We start from the raw sequence: 19,974 nt of genomic DNA, 5'->3' as shown, positions 1-19,974 counted from the left end.
TTTTGTGTGTGTGTGTCTTTTTGAGACAGGGTCTCCCTGTAGCCCCAGCTGTCCTGGAACTCACTATGTAGACCAGGCTGGCCTTGAACTCACAGAGATCCCCTTGCCTGTGCAACCCGAGTGCTGGGATTAAAGGCGTGGGCCGCCACGCCTGACTCCGTTTTTAGATTTTTAATTTTAAAATTTTGTTTTGTTTTGAGACTGGGTCTCCCTGTGGCCCCAGCTGGCTTGCAACTTTGCTGCGAAGGCCAGGATGGCTTTGATCTCACAGAGATCCACCTGCCTCAGCCTCCAGAATACTGGGATTAAAGGCATGCACCACCACAACTGGCTTGAAAATCTTTTTGTTTTTGTTGTTTTTTAAGGTTTTTAAATTTAAATTTTTGTTTGTTTTGAGACAGGGTCTCCCTGTAGCTCCAACTGGCCTGCAACTTATAGGCCAGGCTGACTTTGATCTCATAGAAATTCTCCTGCTTCTGCTTTTAGAGTGCTGGAATTAAAGGTGCCACCTTGCCTGGCCTAATTTTTAATTTTTTAAATTGTGTGTATTTTTATGTGTGTGTGAATTTAAGTAGTGCCCTCAGAGGCCAGAGATTGTGCTGGATTCCCTGAAACTGGACTTACAGGTAGCTGTGAGCTGCCTGACGTGGGTGCTGAGAATCCTCAGGTTCTCTGGAAGAGCAGTACTTAAGCAGTGCACATTCTTAGCTGCCGAGCCATCTCTCTAGATCCTGTGGAGATTTGTTCTCAAAAAATTTTAATGGGTTTTCTTACCTGTATGTCCTCTGTAATCTACTGAAGCTGATTGTAAGGGTTTTTTATTTTTATGTTTTAAACTTTATTATTGTATATTTGTGTGATACAGATGTGTGGGTGTTCTCATGCCACAGCTTTGTGGACTGGGTTCTGTTCCACCTTTACGTGGGTGCTGGGGTTCAAACACAGGTCCTTAGGCTTGAGTGCTAAGCCATCTTACCAACCCAGTTTTTAATTTTAATTTCTGTTAGTGCTGGAGATCAAGGCAGGACCTCATACATACATACCAGGCAAACATTGTACCATAGAACTAACAACCGTCCATAACTCTAGTTCCAGTTTTTGTTTTATGTGTATGAGTACATTGTCTGTATGTGAGTGTGCTGTGCCCATGGAGGTCAGAAGAGGGCATGAGATTCCCTAGAACTGGTGTTCTGGATGGTTGTTAGCTGCCATATGGGTACTGGGAGTTGAACCCGGATTCTCTGTAAGAGCAGCCAGTGTTCTGAACCACTGAGTCATCTCTCCAGCCTCCCTGGCTAAGTATCCTGACTTTGGTTTTTCAGGGTAATATCTGTATTACCAGCCCTGTCAGTCTTCTTCCTCCTGAAATACATAGAGTAGCTTTCAAATTTATCTTTTATCTTTTTCTGTGTCATGTACTAATTTATTAATTTTTACTGTACTGGAGATTGTAACATGCTAGGCAAGTGCTGTACCAGACTTACATCCCCAGTGGCCCTCCTCCCCTTGTTTTTTTAATGTTTGAGACAGTCTTGCTAAGTTGTTTTGATTGGCCTTGAACTTATGAGCTTCCTGCCTCAGCCCCCTAAGTGCATGTAAATTATCCTATACCACCAGGCTTGACTTGCCATATGCTGTTTTCCTAAAAATTTTCCAAAGTGCAGCTGTGTACCACCTAACACTGTTTCTATTTCCTACATATCAAAAGTAAGGTGGTAGTCTCAGTGATCACAGTGGATTTTTGACAGAGAACTAAAGAAGAGGAAAAAGGACCCTTGAAAGGAAATTCATAGTGAAGAGTTTAACAGAAGCTTTTATGGACCTTAAAAACCACTGGCTGATAAACCAATCAGGCAAACCTTACCTTGGATACATTTCTGAAAATAGTGACACCTTCAAAAGATCAAGCCACATGGGATGGTATACACGTATAATCCTAGCACTTGGGAAGCCAAGGCAAGATGATTCCAGGTTTCACATGTGCCTGTCTTGAAAAAGAAAAAGTAAAAAGATTTTTTTTTTTTTTGTCTTGAGATAGGGTCTCATGTAGCCCAGGATGGCCTCAAAACTGGCTGTGTGAACTACAGCTGGTCCTTAACCTTCCCCTGCCATCTCCCTCCTGAGTGCTAGGATCACAGGTGTCTTGACACTACTCAGCAAAGATTAATTTACTAAAGAATGAAAAAAAAATTGGTCGGGTACTCTGCAGCCCAGCTTTGCCTGAAACTCAACCTCAGTCCTGCTTTTCAGTCTTCCAGCTGTGCAGTATGATGTGTAATGTTTTAGGCTCTGGCATTCACTCACCAATTCACTCAGCAACTTCCAGTCCTGTAAGTTCCATTCTGATCAAGTGGCCTGTAGTTAACACCATTTTTGTCTTTTATGCTGTATTTCATATACTTTTTCTACATTTAGACATGTATAGATAGACATACACCTTGCCTTGTGTTGGATTTGCCCACAGTAATCAGTACAATAACATGTTTCACAGCTTTGTAGCCCAGGAAGCCACAGCCTTGTATTACTTAGGTTATAGTGTTTGCACAACAAAATTGCCTAATAACACATTTCTCAGAATGTTTCCTGTTTTGAGTGACACCTGGTTGACATGTTCCTGCTGCTCAAAATGTATGCTTAATGAGGGCCTTCTCATAAATTGGCCTCACGGATTTTTAAGTGTATCATGGTTTGAAACAGGATCTTATTACATAGTCCAGGCTTGTCTCTAATTCACGATCCTTCTGCTTCATAAGGCAGTACTGGACATGTATTAACATCTTTACATTTGGTTTAGCATGCTCCATTTTATTGTATTTATCTACTTGTCACGTTTTTCCTGTAGAGTAAAAGACAATTTTATTTTTAGTTAATAGTATCATTGGATCTCAAACTTCCCTTTTTTTCAATTTTTTATTCTTTGACAGTTTCATATATATGTATATGTGTTTTAGTCCTTTTCACCCACTTTTACCCCATGTGATAACTACTTTTACTGAGACCTTCCCAATAGGTGCCCATTATAGTTTCATGTCTTTTGTATTTGTGACCCACTGAGTTTAATTAAATTTGAGTTTCCTGACTGAGTATGGTTTGGATTGTTTACTGGAGCATTATCAGTGGTGTATCCCTGAAGAAAATGACACCCTTTCCTAGCCACCATTATCTGAGGCAGTCCCTCAGGGAGGGGTGGAGCCTCATGAGCCCTTTCCCCTTCTGTGACGAAATGTTGAAATGAAATGGCCCAATCTTGTGATACACCTGCAGTGAGTTTAACAGTAATGTTACGTCTGGAAGATACTTTGACAGCTCTCCTCCCCATCTCTGGTTCTTACATTTCTTAACAGTCTTCTACCCCCTCTTTTGAGATGTTCCCTGAGCCTTGAGGGCTATGTGCCTCTGTGTGTGCGCGTGGGCGCACTAAAGATGTCCTGTTGAGAGTGGGGCACGTTATAGTCCCTTATTTAATACACTTTCACCAGCTGTGAGTCTCTGTATTAATTGTTGTCCACTGCAAGAAGAAACTTTTGGGATGAGGTCTGTGAGCTGCACTAATCTATGGGTATAAAATATTTAGAAGGCAGTTTAATACCACGTCCATTAGCAAAACAACAGTAGTTGGGCCTATGACCTTTCCAAGACAGGGATTCTTGACCAGGTTTTAGTGCCCTTCTATGGAGTGGGCCTTAAATCCAATCAGAAAGCAGTTGGTTACTCCCATAGTACTCATGCCACTATTGCACCAGTCTGCATACAATGCCAACAGGTCAAAGGGTTCACAGTGGGTAGTAATGTTGCTAATCTCCCCTGCCCCCAACAACCTGCAGTAGTACCTTCCAGCATTATGAAAGCAAGCCAGAAGGAGGAAGAAGCTTCCAGATCAATCCCAACTGTTTTGTGACTGAAGTGTATGGTGCCTTCTGCAATGGGGTCTCACAATAAAGTTCTGGTGCATCAAGGGCAGTGGCAATAGCCACCTCAAATCTCTTGCTGTGATTCACAAAATAGGACATTTCCACCATAGAAATTCATAGATTACAAACTTAGGCATAAAAATTCAACATATTGCCTGTAACTCTACATCTTTCTCAAAAGTATATCAAGTGAAAGTGTTTGATAATGTAATAACCTTTAGTTTGCCCTAAATAATTTTTTTTTTTTTTTTTTTGTCTTTTTGAGACAGGGTCTCCCTGTAGCCCCAGCTATCCTGGATTCACTATGGAGAACAGGCTGGCCTTGAACTCAGAAGACATCTGCCTGCCTCTGCCTCCCAAGTGCTGGGATTAAAGGTGTGCACCACCACGCCCGGCCCCAAATAATTTTTTAAAAGATTTTATTTGTAGGGGGTGGAGATTTGGCTCAGTGGTTAAGAGTACTGACTGCCTTGCCGAGGACCCGGTTGATTCCCAGCACCTCCATGGAGGCTAACAACCATCCAACCATCCAGGGGGATCCTACACCCTTTTCTGACTTCCACAGGCATGCACAACAGGGGTGCATTTACACATGCAGACAATACACTCATACACATAAGAAAAGGAAATTTAAAAAAAAAATTTTATTTTGTGCTGCACGGTGTGGTGCATGCCTTTAGTTCCAGCACTTGGGAGGCAGAGGTAGGCTGATCTCTCTTAGTTCCAGGCCTGCTGGGAGACACTATATCAAAAAAATTTTTTTTACCAATGCTCTAAAAGCACAGTCTGTCAACTATGGAGTCCTGTTAAAAACAAACAAAAAAATACCACATTATACGCTACCTTATTCCAAAAGGAAAGATCCAGGCCATAGGAATGATCAGGCTAAAGCAAAACCCCAAACCCGGCAGTGTAAATCAAAACTTGTTAGCTCAGTGTATGAAATCTGGGATTCATGATAGTCTGGGTTTCCAGCGGCTTGGGCAGCCCCACCTCTCTAGCTCTGCCATCCACAGCATACACACCTCGTCTCTGGAAGTCTCTGTACACCTGCTGCTGTCCTTGGTCAGTGTACCACAGTCCTGGCATATAGCCTGGGATCTCTGCTGCAGCTGAGGCTGCACCTTCACCATTGGCCTCTTGACGTCTCTTCAGGGACTCCAACTCTGTCACATGGTACCAGAACTCAGCACTCAGCTGTCTGGCCCCCCCCCCCCCAGTCAACACATTTCTCATGCGTTTAAAATGAGTACACATAGCCGGGCGTGGCAATCCCAGCACTTAGGAGGCAGAGGCAGGTGAATATCTGTGAGTTCAAGGCCAGCGTGGTCTACATAGTGAGTTCAGGTCAGTTGGGACTACAGGGAGACCCTGTCTAAAAAAGACAAAAAAAAAAAAAAAAAATGAGTACACATGGGAAAGTCTTATACATTACCAAGTATAGTCTCTGTGCTAACTTAGGACTCTGCAGAATGTTTTCTTACTGTCCTAATAAAGTATAGATAATGCTGGTCTATTAATCACAGCTGATTGCACAGTTACCACATCCACTGTCCAGTAAAACAGAGAAGGTTTCACTTTAGTGGTACTGATTTGTTAATCATAGCTGATTTTTGTAGCCTTACCTAATCAGTATATGCAGTATAAGACAGGAAAATAATGAAAGTACCCTAACAAGTGGTTTGTTTTGCTTTGGTATTAACCTATTAGCTTTTTTCTTTTAATTTTATTATTTTTACTTTATGTGTAAAAGTGTATTGTGTGCATGTATGTGAGTGCACCCATGTTGTGCAATGTCGTGGAGGTCAGAAGAGGGCTTTGGATTCCCCTGGAACTGGAGTTAAGGACGGTTTGTAGCCGCCATGTGGGTGTTGGAAATAGAACCTGGGTCCTCTGTAAGAGCTAGTCAGTGCTCTTAACTGTTGAGGCATCTCTCCAGCCCCAGTATATGCAGATTCTTAATCTAAAGTATCACACTCTGTTTGAATCTTTGCTTATCTCTGAAACCTCACAAAGCCAATTCTCCAAGGTCCCACAGAACAGACCATTAAGTTCTGACACTCAGTATCATTCCAGCTCAAAGTTCCAAAGGCTTCCCCAATCTTCTCAAAGCACATTGTCAGGTCCATCACAGCAACAACCATCTTCTGCCACCAATTTCTACACAAGTTTGCTTTTTGTTGCTATGATAAAACACTGACTAAAAAGCAACTTTTCGGGGAGAAAGGGTTTGACTTAAACTTCAGGTCACAGTTCATCATTGAGGGAAGTCAGGGCAGGTATTTGAGAAGGAAGTGAAGCAGAAACCACAGGAAGGCTGCTTACTGGCTGGACAGGGTTTCACTATGTAACCCTGTCTGACCTTGAATTCCCAGACATCTGCCTGCCTCTGTCTCCTGAGTGCTGGAATTGAAGGCATGAGCCAACATGCCAGCTGTATTTAATGTTTTTTAAAACTTATAATTTGTAAAATACTGGTTTTCTTTTAGGGCACTGTGAATTGGTCTGTTGATGACATTGTTAAAGGCATAAACAGCAGCAATTTGGAAAGCCAGCTCCAAGCTACTCAAGCTGCTCGGTAAGTCTCAGCTCTAGCATGGGTTACCTAAGAAATTAGCCCTTTAAGATGTTTTGGCAGGAAAGGATGGATAAAGTAAGAGTCAGTCCTGTTTTTATGAAAAATTTTATTTTACATTTGTTTCTATTTGTGTGTTTAGGTGGAGATCAGAGGACAACTTCCAGGACTTCTTTCCATCATGTGGGTTCTGGGATTGAAGTCAGGTTGTCAGGCTTGGTAGCAAGAGCCTTTCAGCAAGCAGCTGAACCATTTTGTCAGCGCTTGTAATTTGTTAAAATTACCTAAAATTCCACCACTGGTATCAACTAATGTTAACCGTTTGGTGTACTTTTAAAAAGTTTTTTTGGGTCAGGCGTGGTGGCACACACCTTTACCCAGCACTTGGGAGGCAGAGGTAGGCAGATTTCTGTGAGGTGAAGGCCAGCTCCAGGCTGGCTGGGGAGTACCAGTCTCAAACAAATGTTTCTGGGGTACAGGAGAGAGATGACTTGGTAATTAAGAGCACTGACTGCTCTTCCAGAGGACCTGGGTTGGTTCCATATGGTAGGATCTGTTGGCCTCTTCTGACCTCTGCCAGCATTGCATGTGCAGGGTGCACTTACATACATGTAGGCAAGGCATACACATAAAGTAAAAATAAATAAATTTTTCCAAAAAAAATTTTTCTGTCAAAATGGCCTTTCAGGTCACTGGCAGAGAAAGGATTTGGACTGTCCGTTTGAAATGTCACATCCATTAGGAAGCAAGTATACCTGTACAGTTTGCAGATAAAAAATATGGTATTGGAAAAGATGTGTAGCCTGACTAGCCTGTCACTCTCAGAATTCAGAACAATTAAAGGCATATGTAAGTAGTGCTTTTGCAGGGTACAGGGAGGTGAGGAATCTATATCATAAGGATGCCTTGATTTGGGGGTTAAGGTTGATAAAACAGGTCCATGTCAGTAATCTGTTCAGTTTGTTCAGTTCTAGAATGTCTCAGTATTTAGAACTTTCCTAAAAAGCTTGTCTAAAAAGCTGAACATGGTAGCACACATCTGTAATCCCAGAACAGGAAAGCTGAGAGCTGAGACAAGATTATGTCATCAAGGCCAGCCTAGTATATGTAGTGAGAACCGGTTTCAAAGTTACAAAGGGTAGGAGGGGGCTGGTGAGGTTGTTCAGTGGGTAAAGGTGCTTGCCTGGCAACCTGAGTTGAATTCTCAGGAGCCACATGATAGGAGAAAATTGACTCTTTTGACTTTCAGACGTACATACACATGTACGCACACACACTAAATAAATATGTGTTTAAAAATTCACCTGAGGTGAAGCTCAGTGGTAGAGTGCTTAACCTCATTTGGGGAAGCTCCTGGGTTCAGTCCCCAATGCCAAGAAGAAAACAACAAAAATTGTCTATAGCTCTAATCTCTTAGCTTGGGATGCTGAGGCAAGAGAATTGCTTTGAGTTCAAGGGCAGCTTGGGCCACATAGTGAAACCCTGCCTAAAAAAAAAAAAAAAAAAAAGCAAAATTCTAAACTCTTGAATTCGTTTTAAATAGGTTTCCACACAAATGTTAATCAACTTCAACTTTTTTTCTTTTTGTTTCCTCTTAGGAAACTGCTTTCTAGGGAAAAACAGCCTCCTATAGACAACATCATCCGGGCTGGTTTGATCCCAAAGTTTGTGTCCTTCTTGGGCAGAACTGATTGTAGTCCCATTCAGTTTGAGTCTGCATGGGCGCTTACTAACATTGCTTCTGGAACATCAGAACAGACCAAGGCTGTGGTAGATGGAGGTGCTATCCCAGCATTTATTTCTCTCTTGGCCTCTCCCCATGCTCACATCAGCGAGCAAGCTGTTTGGGCCCTAGGAAACATTGCAGGTACTTGCCCTTAAAATTCTTTTGACTGAACGTATCTAATGTGATTGGAGTAGAACCATGTTAAAAGTACTAGTGACTTGTGCCAAGTTTTGAGCTTGCTTCAAGTCCTTATTAGGGATGAAAGAGGCATCCAAAAATAGTACTGGAGAGGCATCTAAGTTAGAGAATTCCGATAGTGCAGTCACTGAACATTGTTGGTACTAGATAAGGGAATGTGATTAATCTTGCTTTTTATTTCAGGTGATGGTTCAATTTTCCGAGATTTAGTTATCAAATATGGTGCAGTTGACCCACTGTTGGCTCTTCTTGCAATTCCTGACCTGTCATCCTTAGCAGTAAGTTAATGACATAGGTTACTCATTGTTTGGTTCTTACTTTCCCCATCTCCTCAAAGACCCTCTAATTGTTTTTTCTTTCCCCCAGTGTGGTTACTTACGTAATCTTACGTGGACACTTTCAAATCTTTGTCGAAACAAGAATCCGGCACCCCCCTTAGATGCTGTTGAGCAGATCCTTCCTACTTTAGTACGTCTCCTCCATCATGATGATCCAGAAGTACTAGCAGATTCCTGCTGGGCTATTTCCTACCTGACTGATGGTCCAAATGAACGCATTGAAATGGTTGTGAAGACAGGAGTTGTACCCCAACTTGTGAAGCTTCTAGGAGCTACTGAACTGCCAATTGTGGTAAGTTTTTAACGTTTAGGTTATTAATGAGTTTTAGAAGTACAGGCACATAATTAACTTGATAATATTGAGATACTGCTTATGATGGGCCTTCCCCTTTCAGAACTTTTAGGATAGACAAGTTGTGAGTAGTACTGGAAAAAAAATACAAGTAAACTAATCAGCACCAACATTTTCTTCCTTTTCAGACTCCTGCACTAAGAGCCATAGGGAATATTGTTACTGGAACAGATGAACAGACTCAGATTGTAATAGATGCAGGAGCACTTGCTGTCTTTCCCAGCCTGTTAACAAACCCCAAAACTAACATTCAGAAGGAAGCAACATGGACAATGTCAAACATCACAGCTGGCCGTCAGGACCAGATACAGCAAGTTGTGAATCATGGCTTAGTCCCGTTCCTGGTTGGTGTTCTCTCTAAGGTAATGAGATCTTAGGATTTAATCAGGTACTTGTTAGTTATTTATGGACAAACTCTGCTTGGTAAGAGTTTTAAGGTACATTGTTGTCTACTACTTACAGTCCTTTGTTAGGTAATACACTTAAGATCAGGAGAACCAGTTGGTAGGGTTTTTTGTTTCTAATTTTTAAGTTTTATTTGTATGAGTGTTTTTGGGGTTTTTTGTTTTTGTTTTCTTTTTTCTGTCTTTTTGAGACAGGGTCTCCCTGCAGCCCCAGTCTGCCTACCTCTGCCTCCTGAGTGCTGGGATTAAAGGTGTGTGCCACCATGTCTGTGTGTGGCTGTTTTGCCAGCATGTATATAAGTGTATTACATGCATGCATTGCCCACGAGGTCAGAAGAGGTGTTGGCTATCCTAGAACTGGAGTTAACGTTTTCAGCCACCATATGGATGCTGGAAACTGGATCCAGTTCTTCTGCAAGAGCAGTCAGTGTTCTTAACCACTGAGCCATCTCTCTGGCTCCCCACTTGGTAGTTTTAGTTGTTTTGTGAAATACCACCTTTGGAGTCTTACTTTAGGACTTCTGAACTGAAACCAGTTTCTTCTTGTTTATTAGGCAGACTTCAAGACACAAAAGGAAGCTGTGTGGGCTGTAACCAACTATACAAGTGGTGGCACAGTTGAACAGATAGTGTACCTTGTTCATTGTGGCATAATAGAGCCTTTGATGAACCTCTTAGGTGCAAAAGATACCAAAATTATTCTGGTTATTCTGGATGCCATTTCAAATATCTTTCAGGTAAGTCCTAACAAGATTGTATTTGTTTAAATTGGGGGTTGATAATTAACTATTTAGACTGGAGAGAGGACAGGGAAGTCCACAGATCAGAAGGCTTGTTTGTGTGAAGCCACACTTTTTAAATTTATTTTTTATTTTACATCCCCCTCCCCATAGGGTCTCATGCAGCCTAGGTTGACCTTGGGCTCCCTGTGTAACTCAAGATGACCTTGAACTTCTGATCCTGTTGCTTCTACCTCAGATGTTGCTACTACATCCAGTTTTATGTGGTGCTAGGGGTCAAGCCCAGGGCTTTGTGTGTGCTAGGGAAGCACTCTACCAGCTGAGCTGTGTTGTTAGCCCCACCCACTGTGTTTTAAAGCTAGGTTTGTAACAACCTAGGCTCATCTCAAGTGACCTTTCACCTCAGCCACCTGCACATCGTCAACTAAAGAAGCACATTACACCCAACTGGATACGTGCAATAAAGTCACGACAGATAGAAAGGAGAAGACACACAAGCAGGGTTTCCTGAATTGAGGTCAAGTCCTTAATTGGACTTGTCTGTAGTCCATACCTTCTTTGTTAATTATCTTTAATTCCCCAATAGCATACTGAGATGCAATTCAAACTAATTATCTAATTCTTGTTTTTTTCCAGTTCTGTCCCTAGTTGATACAGTATGCCAGCATCTGGTACTTTGTCATAGTGATTGATGGGGGAATAAGCTCTTTTCATCAACTTCAAGATTTCTGTTTCTGGAGCTTTTCATATTGTTGACTCTAAACTAGGCCTGGTGGCTCACACCTATAACCCTAGTGTGCAGGAGGACTGCCACAAGTGGAAGGCCAGTCTGAACTAGAATGAGACCCTTTCAGAGTTGAGTCTGAGTAGGGAACGCTGGTGCTTCATCACTGCCTGTCAGGTTTCCTACTCTGCTGAACTACTCTGTTGAAGTTGTTTTGAAGCAAATCACTTATTTCATCTGTAAATTCCTCCTGAAAGAACTCTGTGTTCCGTATCATTCATATGCCTGACATTCTTTAAAGTATGAATAGATATTTTGACGTGGGAAATGTATTTTAGTACACCATTCAGGCATATATAACCTGTGGCCCAGGGGCCCCATGGTCCCTAGGATAGTTGAGTGTAGCCCAACACAAAATTGCAGACTGACTTAGCACATTGAGGTGTTTTGTTTCTTGCTTTTTTGTAACTCTGTTGTATAGTACTCCAGCATGAACTTTGTGGATGAAAATGTTTTGTGGTGTCAAAAGGTTGGACGTCTTATCAAGAATTCTCCACCTTGACCACACTTGAGAGTGTATGACGTGCTTTTGTAGAATGGTTTCTTGTTCACAGACCAATGAACGTGAAAGTAGTGATACTTTAAAAGTTGCCCTAGGAGGCTGAGGTCAGGCATTTGAGCCCAGCCTGGGCTATGGTGGTTAGTCTGAGCTACATAGAACTTGTCTCAAACAAATAAATATTAAAATAGTACAGAAGGGCTGGAGAGATGGCTCTGTAGTTAAGAGCACTGGCTGTTCTTGTGGAAGACCCGGGTTCGATTCCCAGCACCCACATGGCAGCTAACAACTGTAACTCAGTTCCAGGGGATCCGACAGCTTCTTCTGACCTCTGCCAGCATTGCACAACATGGGTGCACTTACATACATGTAGGCAGTACACCCTTACACATGAAATAATAAAATAGAACAGAATATAATATAGTAAACTTGTTTTTTGTGTGTGTGTGTGTGTGTTTTAAAGGCTGCTGAGAAACTAGGTGAAACAGAGAAACTTAGTATAATGATTGAAGAATGTGGAGGCCTGGACAAAATTGAAGCTCTGCAGAACCATGAAAATGAGTCTGTGTACAAAGCCTCATTGAGCTTAATTGAGAAGTACTTCTCGGTAGAGGTGAGTGACGGAGTGCGAACTGGAACACATTCAAGAACGCAGAGGTCTTTTGTGTAGTTTTAAAATTAGCCCTGTGCTCTTACATAGAGCAACTATCATATAGGACTGTATGTATATGGACTTAAAATACTTGCTTCTCTAGAAGCAAATGATATTGATGGCTTGATGATATTGAATCTAGGATATTCAGAATTACCGGTTTACTTTCAAATGAACAGCCTTGGAAATTTTAGAATATGAGACTGAAGTTTATGAATGCTCTTGTGGAGGACCCAGGTTCAATTCCCAGAAGTGCTATTGTAAGAGTTTATGGAGAAGTGGTTCTACTCCACTTACTCTATGTCAAATAGGCACTTGTCCTACTTTAAAATGATGGGTAAACAAGACAGATAACTTTTCTGTTCAGGAGTCTTACTCCTTGACCCCTTCAGAATCTTCTCCTGGAACTAATGAATTGGCAAGTTTTAACAGCCCTTCTCCTTTCCTTGCAAGATTATAATCTTAAGAATAAATGCAGACTTTCAGACAGGATATTGCTAAAAATGTGTTTGTGGACTATAGTTTTTGTTTTAATATTTCCAGGAAGAAGAAGATCAAAATGTTGTGCCAGAAACTACCTCTGAAGGCTATACCTTCCAAGTTCAGGATGGGACTTCGGGGACCTTTAACTTTTAGATGTACAGCTGAGGCACATAGTTCTGAACTGTGTTGAGCATAAATTTGTCTTACTGCTTTCTCTACTAAGAACTCTTTTTAAATGTGGTTTATTATTGTAGCACTTTTTACAACAAAACTATACTTGAACAGTTCTAAACTGTACATACTGTATGAAGCTGTCCTCTGAGTTTCTTACTTCTGTGTGGAATTTATCTTGGCAGTGTCTTGTAAATAAAGATTAAGTTCCACTCTTAACTTCCATGCTGGTGTTGCTCTAACTTGAGACTGTTTATGTCACCTAAGCCATCTGCTATGACTAAGTAGAGGTGGTCCTGCTGGTAGACAGTCAGCGATGTCATCAAGGAAGCGGAGGTGATCACTTTCTTCCTGCTGGATTCTGGGTCTTCAGGCTCTGGTCTGGACTGTTTCCCTCCTGGAGAGAGTAGTGGCTGGCACTTAGAGAGTGCACATCCTTTGGTTTTTTGTTTGTTTTCAGACAGTGTCTCCCTGTAGCGTCAGCTGATCTGAACTCACTATGTAGATCAGGCTGACCTTGATTTCAGAGATCTGCCTGCTTCTGCCTCCTGGGTGCTCAGATTAAAGGCATAAAGTTTTGTGTGTGTGTGTGTGTGTGTGTATGCGCGTGTGTGCGCATAGATGGTAGGTGTATAGGTCAGAGGATAACTTGTCCTCTGTCCTACCATATGAGTTCCTGGGATCAAACTTGAACTCAGGTCATGAGGCTTGGGGGCAAGTGCTGTTACCCTCTAAGGCCACGTGTCTAAATACTACAGTCAGTTTCTGCTCATTTGACTATTGGAAAAAGAAAGAGCAAAGGCTCCAGTAAGACATCTCCATGAGACCCTCACAGCTTTTTTGTCTTTTGCCTATAGCAGCTGTGGTGGAGTCAGTGGGGATGCACGTGACAGGCTTAAGAATGACTTGTGACCTTTAAGGAGTACTTGGAGTCAGTAAAATGACATTTTCAAGTCCATGGTATAATGCAACAAGTCTTCAAACGTGCTACAAATGTGCGGTTGTCCTAACGTCAATGTTCATCAATTGTTCATCAGTGTGCACATTAATATGTTCCTTCCGTGGAAGGGAATACTTTCCTTGTGTGGGTATAGAGGTAGGGAACACTGGTGAAGTGCCTAACATGGAGCTCATGCCAGGGGCATGCTGTTGGAGGCCTGCATCATAGCCTGTGCTGAGTACAAAGGTTTCCATGAGGGAGGGTGACAAAACTGGCCCTGCAGACTGCTCTTTCTCATCTGTGCTTGCCCCTCTCTGCCTTAACTTCATTTTTATGCTTTCTGGGTGTTTTCCCTGCTTGTGTGCCTGTGGAAGCCAAAAGAGGGTATCAGGTACCCTGGAACTGAAGTTCTTAGCCACCACGTGGGTGCTGGGAAGAGAACCCAGGTCCTCTGCAAGAACATCCAGTCCTCTTAACCACTGAGCCATCTCTCCAGCCCTCAACTTCTTGCATGTTGGGTCCAAAAGACCTCAACTGGAGAAAATAATGACCCAAGGTTTTGCTTTAAGATGGGGAAGCTTAATGGCTTCAGAGGGACCAATGTAGCAGACTCACTGATTAAAAGTGTGATGTGTTTAAGTGTGATTAAAAATGCTTGAATGTGTTTCAGGCATATCTCCATAGTGAGGTAATGGGGATGGGAGATAGTGGATATCCAGAATACATTGCTTCATATTTAAGATTAAATTCTTAACATGGCAATTTATTCAAAAGTCTCTACAGGCATTTGGCCTCTTAATTTAACTTAATCTAGGGGCCAAATTTTTGTCTTAGAGAATGAGATACATTGAGACAAAACACTCATAAAGATAAATTTTTAAATCTTTTTAGGACTTTTCATACCCATTAGTAATAAAAGAGCTATATAACCACTGACATCCCTCCACAAAGTGTTGAAATTGCTAGTGGTGCACCAATAGTTTTTGTTTTATTTGCAACTCCAAATCTTTAATACACAACTTTGCCTGAAACTGCTACCTTCATGTTTGTTATAGTTGGTAAAGGTAAGCACCTCAATTTCATGAATGATTGAGGTGAAAGCTACTAACATTGATTGCTACAGTTACTTTGAAGATTTATTTTTATGTATATGAGTTTTGCCTGCATTATGGGAGTGTACCCATGTTGTGCAATACCCACAGAGACCAGCAGAGGGTGTCCATCAGAGCCCCTGGAACTGGACTTAACGTCCTCTTCAAGAGCATCCAGTGCCCTTACTGCTGAGCTGTCTCTTCAGCCACCGAAGATTTGTGTGTGTGTGTGTGCGTGCGTGCGTGTGCATATGCGTGCCACCTGTGTGTGGGTGTTCTCAGAGACCAGAAGAGGGCGTCAGATCACTAGAGCCAGCGTAACGCATTTGTGAGCCAACATGTAGGCACTGAGAACAGAACTCCAGAGCCTCTGCAAGAACAGCCAGCACTCTGAACCTTTTCTCCAGCCCACTTTAGTTCTTAAAGATGGTTCCATGGATAGCCAAGTGATCCTCCTGCTTCTGCCTCCCAAGTGCTAAGATTACAGGTGTGCACCAACACGCCATTAGCTTCATTGTAATTTTTAAATATTTTATGTGTATGAGCGTATTACCTGCATGTAGGTAGGTGCACCCATGTCACGCAATGCCTGCAGAGGTCAGAAGAGGGCCTCAGATCTCCTGCAGCTGGATGGTTGTTAGCCGCCATGTGGGTGCTGGGAACTGAACCTGGTCCTCTGGAAGAGCAGCCAGTGTTCTTAACCACTGAGCCGTCTTTCCAGCACAATAACTAGTTTTTAAACGGTGAAATGAACTTTCTTGATTCCTCCTCTCTGCACTTGTGTGGCTGCGTCACTAAGTGGGTAGAAACCTGGAGTAGTTTCCTGTAAATCTTAGTTGTTAAAAGGATGTTTGCTAGGCTGGGAACATAGTTCAGTTAGTAGACCGCTTGACTAGCATGCACAAAGCCCTTGGTTTGATGACCAGCATCATGTAAACTAGGCATAGTGATGCATGCCAGAAGAAGTTCATGGTCATCCTCAGTTATATATCGAGTTCAAGGTCAGCCTGGAATAAGTGAGACCTTGTCTCAAAAACTTTTTAATTTGGCATTTGGATTCTTAGTTTCTTTTGAGCTTCCCACAGCCAAATAAATTAAAAACAAAATTTTATATTCACTAAAATGGTATGTTTCTTCCCATAGCGGGAAGACAAAATCTTGGTTTTGTTTATATGAGGAGCTGGAAACCTTGGGAGCTGGAGGACCCAAGTTCAGAGGCCATTAAGGGAAATGTAGCTGGCTTCTCACCTCCCTCCGCCCTTGCTAGAGCTTGCCAAAACTGTTTGGAAAGCCCTTGGAACATGTCATTAATGGTGCTTTCTTTTGAAATTGGACTGTTGACCTAATTTGTGATGAACAAAACCTGGCCAAATCATGTCACCCCCACCCCCAGTACTCCTAAGGGAAACTGTTTAGTGAAGTTCTAACAACACTGATTTAGCAAGTTTTATAATCTCAGCTCAAAGATGATTAAAAAACAAAAAGCAAAACCTAAGATATCAAGAAGGGTTTTTTTGAGGGCAGCAGTGCAATTTAACTCTGAGCATTTGTGTTAAATGGCATGTTGTTGGCGTTGTTTGAAAGCATAAATCTGGTGTCTCTGACGCCCAGTTTCTCCTAACTACAGGGGACAGTTTCCTAACACTCCAGGTGTTGCAGGTGTCAGGCCCTCAGAGCTGAGTGGTTTGTGTATTCCTTCCAAGCTTCCTGTCATAGATGGAGGCCCCCATGCTAGAGGGAGGCCCTGTGCTGTCCTGGAGCAGACTGGTGTCTAACAGCCAGATCTCCCTAAGTTAAAGTTCTGCAGTAGAATATAACTCTGAGCAGAAAAGTACAGATACCAATATCTCTAAAATACAAAGATCCTGTATAAGTCTTAAGATGTTTCCAACCTCTTCCCAGAATAGAATTCCTTTAGTTTCTCCATAGATTTCTATTTTGATATATTTTGCCTACTACCCTGTTTATTGCTGATTTTTTTTTTTGTCTTTTTGAGACAGGGTCTCCCTGTAGCCCCAGCTAGACTGGAATTCTCTATGTAGACCAAGCTGGCCTTGAACTCACAGAGATCCGCCTGCCTCTGCCTCCCAAGTGCTGGAATTAAAGGCATGTACCACCACACTCAGCGATTGATTGATTTCTAAACAGGGTCTCACTATGTAGCCCTGGATGGCCTGGAATTCACTAGCCTTGAATTTATCTGCCTCTGCCTCCCCAGTGCTGGGATTAAAGGTGTGTGTACCACCATGCCTGGCTATTATTGTTGTTGTTTATTGTTAGACAGGCTCTTCCTATGTAAACTCAGGTTGGCCTTCAACCCAGGATTCTCTTGTCTCAGCCTGGGAGTGCTGGGATTGCAGGTACGTGGCAGCTTGTCAGCACCTTTTCTTGTCAATCAAAGAAAAATCACAAGGAACTGGGATGTCACTCAGTGGTAGAGTGCTTACCTGGTGTTCTGGAGACCCTAGATTTGATTCTCTAGGAACACATACACACACACACCACTGGATTGTTTGTTGATTGTAATGCTTGATAATATTTTACTTGAAAGTTAAATGTTTTTCAGCTTTCGGGTCTTTCAGGGGCTTTGCCTGGACAGCTTTTCTGGATAATGGAACTGACCACCAAAGGCCCAAACATGCTATATTCAGGGACCAGCTTTTTCCTGGTCACACATGGTCTGTGAATTCTAACATAAAACTGCATTTACACTTCAGTGGCCACCAAATCACACAGCTTCTGTCTTTTCTGAGACAGGATCTCATGTAGCCCAGGCTGGCCTCAAACCAGCTCTGCAACCAAAGACCTGATCCTACCCTAACCCCAGTGCTGGGATTACAGGTGTGTGGTCACCACAAAGTGCTCAGTTACAGCTTCCTTAAGAGTTGTTTGAAGCTACAAGTTTGAACACTGGGCTATTTTTCTCAGGCTCTGAATGCTGTGGGGATCACAGAGAGGGTTGAGGAACCAGCTCAACTTTGGCTTAGTGCCACTGTGTAGCCAGTGGGAGCTTCAAGTAAATGGCAGCAGTGGTCGCCAGTGCTGCGCCTTCTCCACAAGCTACTGCAAGCTGCTTCTGGGGTGGAGGCCCATCATCACTTGAATGGGCCAGGTATTAGCCCTTGTGGCTATCCCAGGTGAGCTCAATGCTATCTTTCTGAATCCACTCTGCTTCCTTTTCAGTTCTATCGGACAGAATACTTGGAATCTTTACCTACCCCCTGTTGGCCATTAGAATAGTCTCTTGAGCTCCCCAAGTCTACTTTGGTGATGGTTTGCTTGGGAGTTTCTAGGACCCTGGCCTTCCTCTTTTTCACTTGCTGGCTATCAAGTAAGCAGTTTTCTCTGCCACACAGAGAGGCCCTGCCATCACCATCCAGCACCCCTACCAGAGCCTGAAAGCCATGAGCCAGAGTAAACCCATTCTAGTTCAGCTATCTCCGTCATTTTGTTATAGTGACAGCTGACATACATTCATTCCAAAAGCATGACGAAACACTGAGACGCAGAGCTGCCTTTGTCCTCAGAGAGAAGGTGACAGGGACTGGCCTCAGGTTTCCCTACAGGTCCCAGGGCGTGGCAGGTCACCAGGTAATTTTGCCTGGCCCTTCAACCCTAAGATTCTGTGGAGGGAAAATTCTAAGTACTTAGGAAACGCAGTCTGGCCCAAAGCTGGCCTTCCCAGGCCCTGCTCTTCCCTCAAGGCAGCAATGCCATCTCTTCACTAGTATTTTGGCTTGTCACCATACCAGGGGAATCTGCAAGCTAAGGTCACAGCTATCCCCAGTGACCCCACCAGCACCCCGACACAGATTTGCTTGGGAGGTTTGAACTTAGCTTGCCAACCCCCACACTGGGAAATTTAAAAGCAATCAAGGAGAGAACAAATCTCTAGAGATGGGATGGGGCCAAGCAGTTTCCTTTTATTGCATGTTCTAGAATCCTGCCTAAAACAGAAGAGGTTGACCTCATTTTTACCCCACCCAAAGACCAAGTGAGAATAACTTGATAACTGGCAAGTTGTTACATTACTAAATCACCCAGCAACGTAGTGCTTAATTCTGTTCCCCTGTCTGTCTATCTATCTATCTATCTATCTATCTATCTATCTATCTATCTATCTATCTATCATCTATCTATACATTTGTGTATATATGGAGACAGTGTATATACATTTTTTGTTGTTGCTTTTGGTTTTGGTTTTTTGAGACAAGATTTCCCTGTAGCCGCAGCCGGCCTGGAACTCACTGTGTAGACCAGGCTGGCCTCAATCTCGGACAGATCCACCTGCCTCTGCTTCCTGAGTGCTGGAATTAAAGGCATGCACCATCACACCTAGCTATATATATTTTAAAATATTTTATTGCATTTATTTATTGTGTGTGCATAGGTAGTGTGTAAGCACTACGACATGTATGTGGAGTTAAGAGGACAGGAGTATATTTTATGTATACTTAAATTTTTAATTAAAAAAAGTATTTTATTTATTATTTTTATTTTATGTATATGCATGTATTGCCTGAGTGTAGGTAAGTGCACCTGCCCTAGGAGGACAGAAGAGGCTGTAAGATCCCTGGAACTGAAGTTAGGACAATTGTTAGCTGCCATGTGGGTGCTGGGATTTGACCCGGGTCTTCTGCAAGAACAACCAATGTTCTTAACCACTGAGCCATCTCTCCAGACCCCTGATTTAAAAATTTTTATGTCTCTGTTTCTTTGGTTTGCATGTCTGTAAGTGCACTCATGTTGTGTAATGCCCATGGAGGCCAGAAGAGGGTGTCGGATCCCCTGGAACTAGAATTACAGTGTGTTTATAATTTTTTTTTTTTTGGTCTTTTTGAGGTAGGGTCTCCCTGTAGCCCTAGCTGGCCTGGATTCACTATGGAGACTAGGCTGGCCTCGAACTCACAGAGCCTCTGCCTCCCAAGTGCTGGGATTAAAGGCATGTGCCACTATGCCCAGCCGCTGAGCCATCATTCATATATATATATATATATATATATTTTTTCCTTTTATATATATAAAAGGAATATTCTTCTGTATGTATATATACAAGAAGGCTTCTCTTTTAGGCATGTTCTCTAGGACTGATCTTGACATCAAAATGATT

At 42.5% G+C, this 19,974-nt stretch overlaps 1 protein-coding gene across 1 annotated transcript in view; it reads left to right on the top strand.

Annotated features, from left to right (window-relative positions):
* Positions 1-13,056, top strand: part of Kpna2 (karyopherin subunit alpha 2) — a 15,996-nt gene extending 2,940 nt beyond the window's left edge. The window contains exons 4-11 of the mRNA XM_008841607.3: positions 6,401-6,489; positions 8,085-8,353; positions 8,594-8,688; positions 8,777-9,040; positions 9,229-9,462; positions 10,059-10,241; positions 11,991-12,140; positions 12,723-13,056. Of these exons, the coding sequence (XP_008839829.1) occupies positions 6,401-6,489; positions 8,085-8,353; positions 8,594-8,688; positions 8,777-9,040; positions 9,229-9,462; positions 10,059-10,241; positions 11,991-12,140; positions 12,723-12,815 (1,377 nt within the window). The 3' untranslated portion in view covers positions 12,816-13,056. The remainder of the gene's footprint in view (positions 1-6,400; positions 6,490-8,084; positions 8,354-8,593; positions 8,689-8,776; positions 9,041-9,228; positions 9,463-10,058; positions 10,242-11,990; positions 12,141-12,722) is intronic.
* Positions 13,057-19,974: the final 6,918 nt, after the last annotated feature.

This window comes from Nannospalax galili, unplaced genomic scaffold (assembly GCF_000622305.1).
Source record: "Nannospalax galili isolate Female #2095 unplaced genomic scaffold, S.galili_v1.0 scaffold661, whole genome shotgun sequence".
Lineage (NCBI taxonomy): Eukaryota > Metazoa > Chordata > Mammalia > Rodentia > Spalacidae > Nannospalax > Nannospalax galili.
This window is presented reverse-complemented; position numbering and strand designations above follow the sequence as displayed.